The 6,030-nt window shown below is 34.5% G+C and overlaps 1 protein-coding gene across 1 annotated transcript; it reads left to right on the top strand.

Annotated features, from left to right (window-relative positions):
• Positions 1 to 3,940: 3,940 nt before the first annotated feature.
• Positions 3,941 to 4,872, top strand: LOC120575831 (LRR receptor-like serine/threonine-protein kinase EFR). The gene has a single exon (XM_039829662.1). It carries the CDS (start codon positions 4,097 to 4,099, stop codon positions 4,790 to 4,792), a length of 696 nt encoding a protein of 231 aa, XP_039685596.1. The 5' UTR covers positions 3,941 to 4,096; the 3' UTR covers positions 4,793 to 4,872.
• Positions 4,873 to 6,030: the final 1,158 nt, after the last annotated feature.

Below are 6,030 nucleotides of genomic sequence, written 5' to 3'. Positions count from 1 at the left end.
TTTCCATGTGTCGCAACTTCGAAAGTATGTTCCGGATCCATCTCATGTAATCCAAAGTGACGATGTGCAAGTTAGAGACAACCTTACGGTAGAGACTTTACCGGTGAGGATTGATGATCGTAAAGTGAAGACGTTGAGAGGCAAGGAGATACCTCTCGTGAGAGTCGTTTGGACGGGAGCGACTGGTGAAAGCTTGACGTGGGAGCTTGAGAGTAAGATGCTGGAGTCTTATCCAGAGTTGTTTGCTTGAGGTAAATTTTCGAGGGCGAAAATCTTTTAAGTGGGGGAGAGTTGTAACGCCCACTTTCGTTTAATCGTTATTTAATCGAGTTTAGGCCATTATATTATAATTATATAGTATATGCATGATTTTGATATGTTTTGATGATTTGTGGTGAATTTAGTGATTTGATTGATGACGTGATAAGTTATGAGTTTTGGAGGATTTGATTATGATATGAGAATTATTTTATTGATAAATAGAATAAAGATTTGAAAATAATATAAAATATTTAGTTGAGGGCTGTTTTGATATTTTAGATAGTTTTGGGGGAGAAAGTGAGATAAGATAAGTATTTTAAGAGGAGATATAAAAGAATAGACCTAGGTTTAGAAAAAAAACACTTTGTACGTGAAAACTTTTGGAAAAGGGAGAAAAAGCTTAGAAAGGAGCAAGAGACCAAAGAGGGCTGCGATTTCTTCATAACCAGGTAAGGGTGGGACTAATAACTCAGTAACATTAATCTCTGTAATTCTGATGATTAGTTGACAAGTTAGGATTGATTTAGAGAAATTTTGGAATTAGGTCCAAACCCTAAAATTTGAGAATAAACGGTAAAACTTGTTTAGATTGATGAAAGAACCGTCCTTTAACCTTAGAATATGTTTAGGAAGAATTCTGGAATCAAAACCAAGCTTAGAACCATGTGAATCGACGGATTTTTGTGTTTTTAGGAAGCCTGGCCGTAGCGACATTCATCGCTCGCCACGGCGAGCTATGATCCTCGCCTCGCGAGTGATGAAGTTCATCGCTCGCCACGCGAGCCTTTTCCCTTCGCCTCGCGAGTTGTTTGGTGCAACTCGCCATGGCGAGCAACCCTTCCTCGCCTCTCGAGCTTAGGCAGAGTGCATGTCATATTTTGTAGTTTCGACTTTTTAGTTGGACCTTGAGTGCCTTTAAGTGCCTAAACATACCTAGAGATGATTAGGAATGATTTTAGGACAGGATTGAACCCAAAACAACATTAGTTGGGAATTTGAGTGGTACTCATTAGTTGGGAATTTGAGTGGTACTCGCCATGGCGAGTGAGAACTCTCGCCTCGCGAGCAAGTCTAGAATGTAGCTGTTTGAGTGGTTGTGCGATCTGTGTCGCACCTTTTGATCAGGAGTGAACCCCTAATTGGTAATGAAACCTTATGATAACGTTTAATGTAGTCTGTAAAGCTATTAAGATATGTTGATATTAATTGAGCATGATTAATGTATTATGCAATATGTGAGATATAATGAAACGATTATGATTCTATTGAATTGCTGTTGATATATTGATATCTCCCTGCTGATATGTGACTTGACTATGCTGCTGCTGTTATTTAACTGAGTATGCAATGTTTATTTATGAATATAATGAAAATGATGACGTTTCGCTTCGAGTTATTGAATGCACATGATTACGATGTTTTGTTGTTAAGAGTCCATGCATAGCATATCATTGGGCTTAGTCCTCACCACGTTTTATTAGGAGCTTTGTCCTCCGCACGATTATTAGGAGCTTTGTCCTCCGCACGATTAAAGTATATTTATACTTATGATGACGATTGGTACCACATGCATATACGGAGTCTAGGAGCATTGTCACATTGTCATGTCTATTATGCTTTGTTGATGATGATTGATTATGTGATTACGTGATAATGTTATGTTGTTGATGATGATTGATTATGTGATTACGTGATAAATGCTTATTAAGGATACAATGATGATTATGTTTAAAATGATTATGATCAAGATTGATTAGGATGTTAATTTATGATTCTTAGTTGCATTGATTAACGCTATTCTATTATGAAATCTCACCCCTTCTGTTTGAATGTTACCTCGACCGTGGGTAACGTGCAGGTGATCGAGCTTAGTGTGCTGTTTCCGTCGTGAGTGGCCTTGCCTTCACTGTGTCGTCTAGGTCGCTCTGATACGTAACGGGATGGGGCTTTATGATTATGCATGCTTCATTCTATTACGTGACTTTTATGCTGTTTATGATTATGAACTAATTTCTTTTAAGATTTAAGATGAGGCCTGCGTGCCAAAACGTTTTATGACTATGACATAATTTCCGCTGCGATGTTTAAGATATTTGGTTAAATCATTTTTTAACTGTTTTGGATTACGTTTATGTGATATCCCGTTGTTTACGATGCTTACTCTAATAAATGTTTTAAGAAAATTTCATATTGGGAAAACAGGGTGTTACACAATGATAATTGATTTGGTTGATTTCTATGAACTTTGGAGATGTTGAAGTATGTGAACTAAGTGAATGAACATGTTGCATTAAAAGGAGTGGTGAGTCATATAAATACATATGTAATAGTCGAGTTGTATGTAGATATACACAGGTTGGGTAGTTGCATAAACATCAAAGTGGGAGAGCTTCGGCTCTGGATCGCCTCGTCGTTCAAAGCGGTGGAACACTAGTTGTTCAAAGCGGTGTGGAGCGGTGATGACTTAGGTCCTGATGAGAATGCTTTAACCATTCGACAGCGGTGTGGGTCACTGCCCTGGTTATGGTACCACATGCATAGTTGCATTTATTGAGGAGAATTAGGGGGGATGTCATGTCATTTCATGAGTTGCATTTGTCGATTGAATTAATAATTGTGGATGATTGCTTTGATTATGAAATGTTTATGCCTGTTGAATAATCATTGATGTTATTATTTATTATTTTTATTGATTGAGAATCTCACCCCTTCTTCTTGGAAATGTTGCCCTTCCTATGGGTAACTTGCAGGTGATCCTGAGTAGTAGGTGGTGGCTCAAAGTGTCTAGGGCTCTGATACGTGGGATGAGATTTTATTGTTTTTCTTTCATTCCTATGTATCAAATTTTGGATAATGCTGTTGTAGCCATATGGTTGTCGGATTATTTTGATTGAGGCTTTTTATGCCAAGATGTTTTATGGAAGTTTAGACAGTTAATGTTGTTGCTTAAATACAATTATTCCGCTACAGATTAATGATATTATTGATGAAGGCTATTTAAATAGTTTATATTTCTATTTAAGAAAATTTGAAAATGAAGTGTGACATGCCCATTTGAAGTTATTACTCTGATGTGTGTATATTTTATTAAATAAATTATATTTGGGAATGGGGTGTTACAGCCGGGCCGCCCGTTTTGACTGCTCTAGTTGCTACATTAATTAATGAATTAAAAATACATAGGATTTTATATTCATTAATTGACATGATAACATATTATTGAATTGCATGTGAAATAATTATGCATTGACAAAATATACTAATTATTAAACTCAAATAGAAATATCATAATTGTGTCCCCGTGAGCATAACTCAGTTGACATGGACATACATTATTATATGTTTGGGTCGAAGTTCGAATCTCGGACACCTCACTGTTTTACCTTGAAGAAGGTGAATTCTAGCCACTAGACTACTTAAAAAAAATACCATAATAGTTTTTTCCACAAGAAAAGAAGAATTAATTTTGTGGACAATGCTCGATAGTCATCTCAGATTGTAATGAATTATTGTGGACATATTAGAATTTTCCATGCAATTATGTACGCTATACTTTTGTCCTTTTTTCGTTGACTGACTTTTAAATTGCAACTTGGGCAAAAAGTCATTCCAATATCTATCTATCTATCTAGACTTGGTTGATTTGAAGCACTGCCCCTACCAACACTCTCGATATGAGAATCTCTCACATTTACACAAAATGACGAAAAGTGGAGAGTGAAATAAACGTCAATATTGTTAATAATAGCATAGGAATAAACTCATTTTTAAAGCACTATATATCATCCCTATCAGTCCCTTGCCTTCGTCTCTCATCCACACACTCCGAGGAAAAATGGTGAATCTATTATCTTGTCTCTTACTTTTTTTGCTATCATTGCATTGTTTTGTGGCTTGCTTAGCTGTGAATACAAAAAACATCACAACAGATCAATCTGCTCTTCTAGCATTCAAATCCCTCATTACTTCAGACCCTTATGATATCTTGTCTAAGAATTGGTCAACCTCCTCTTTTGTATGCAATTGGGTTGGTGTCACTTGTGATGAGCGACACGGAAGAGTCCATAGTTTGATTCTCCGAAACATGAGTCTTAAAGGTATCGTTTCCCCAAACTTAGGGAATTTGTCCTTTTTTGTTATACTTGACATAAAAAATAATAGCTTTGGTGGTCAGTTTCCTATAGAGGTATGTCGATTACGCCGATTAAAGGTTCTTCATATCAGCTATAACAAGTTTGAAGGGGGGATTCCTGCAGCGTTGGGGGACTTATCACAACTTCAATATTTGTATCTTGGTGCTAACAATTTTACTGGTTTTATCCCCGAATCTATTGGCAACCTTCAGTGGTTGAAAGAATTGGATACTAGCAACAACAGATTATCTGGGCCCATACCTCAAACAATTTCAAACATGTCTTCACTCGAAGTTCTCAAGTTATTTTCTAACTACTTTTCAGGTACTCTAACCTCAGATATAATGCATCATGTTAGTTTGTTTCTCACTATTTGTGATTTTAGAATTTTAATATAGGATTGATTACACTTTTCCACAATATTTATCGTCTGTTTGACCATTTACATATATTAATAAATAAAAGATGATAAGTAAAAGAAAAAAATTTTTTTTTTTTTTTTAGGGGAGAAAGAAAATTGTTATTTTACTTATTCTCCTCTTCTTTTATAGATTTTACTAAATTTTCTTATGAATCATTTATGTATTTAGTTTTTCTTTTTAACCGCATAATATCTTAGGAGTAATGCACATGTTATTAATTAGATTAGATTTTACAAATAAAATTTAGAGTGCAAATTCATCGACATGACAATAAAGCAATTTTAACTATGTTGGCAACCTAAAACTTCTACATTTCATTTGCAACACTCTAACAAATATTATTAAAATAAAAAACAAATATTATATATTGAGGAGATTATGTCAAAACCCAAAAAAGTATTTCATGCTTTGGATGATGAGGAGGAAGAGTACGAGGATAGAGAACTAAGAAATATCAAAGTGTTGACTTTTATTTGCTTGTTGTTCCAATTTATGAATTTTTTAGAAGAGGAAGTGGAGGAGGAGGAGGGGAAGAAGAAGACGAAGAAGAGAAATAGGATGAGGAGGAGGAAGAAGAGAGGCAGGAAGAGAATGAGGACGAGGAAGATATTTAAGAAATATCAAAGTGTTGAGTTTTTTTTTTGTTTGTCGTTTCGATTTATGATTTTTTATTTTTGGTTTGATCCTCGGTTTTATGATTTAGCCAAATTTTTGCCACATCATCATTTGTTTGTAAAATCAAATTTTTTTAACAACAATTGACAACATGGACTAAATTCAAAACTTTTGTAACTTACGGTGTTTTTAAAAGAAAAATAAAAAAAATAATACATGGATGAAAACCAAAAACCCATTAACTTAAGAGACGAACTACATCTTTAAGCCAAAATTATATCATGTCCAATAATTTTTCAAATTTACTCTGTCAATATAAAATTAGTTTCTAATATTCCTCTATTCCATCTTCATCCGTGTCTAGATTTGAAAAATTGGTTTGGTAATAGATATAAGATGTTTTCCTGATATTGAAATGTAAACTTGAAGTTGAAGAGGAAAATTAAAATATAAATATCAATTTTACAATGTTTTTTTTCTTCATTCGCATCTTAAACATTAACCAAAGATTCTTCAAAGACACAACATGCGTTCCCACCATTAAAAACCGTGTTAGGTTATTAAAAAATATGTAACGGTATCACCAACAAATTTCTTAA

This window comes from Medicago truncatula, chromosome 8 (genome assembly GCF_003473485.1).
Source record: "Medicago truncatula cultivar Jemalong A17 chromosome 8, MtrunA17r5.0-ANR, whole genome shotgun sequence".
NCBI classification, from domain to species: domain Eukaryota; kingdom Viridiplantae; phylum Streptophyta; class Magnoliopsida; order Fabales; family Fabaceae; genus Medicago; species Medicago truncatula.
Note: the sequence above shows the minus strand (reverse complement) of the source record. Positions and strands in the feature narration are given on the sequence as shown.

Bases quoted from the DNA above. Each gene is read 5' to 3' on its own strand.
- LOC120575831 (XM_039829662.1), top strand. From the start codon at position 4,097: ATGGTGAATCTATTATCTTGTCTCTTACTTTTTTTGCTATCATTGCAT.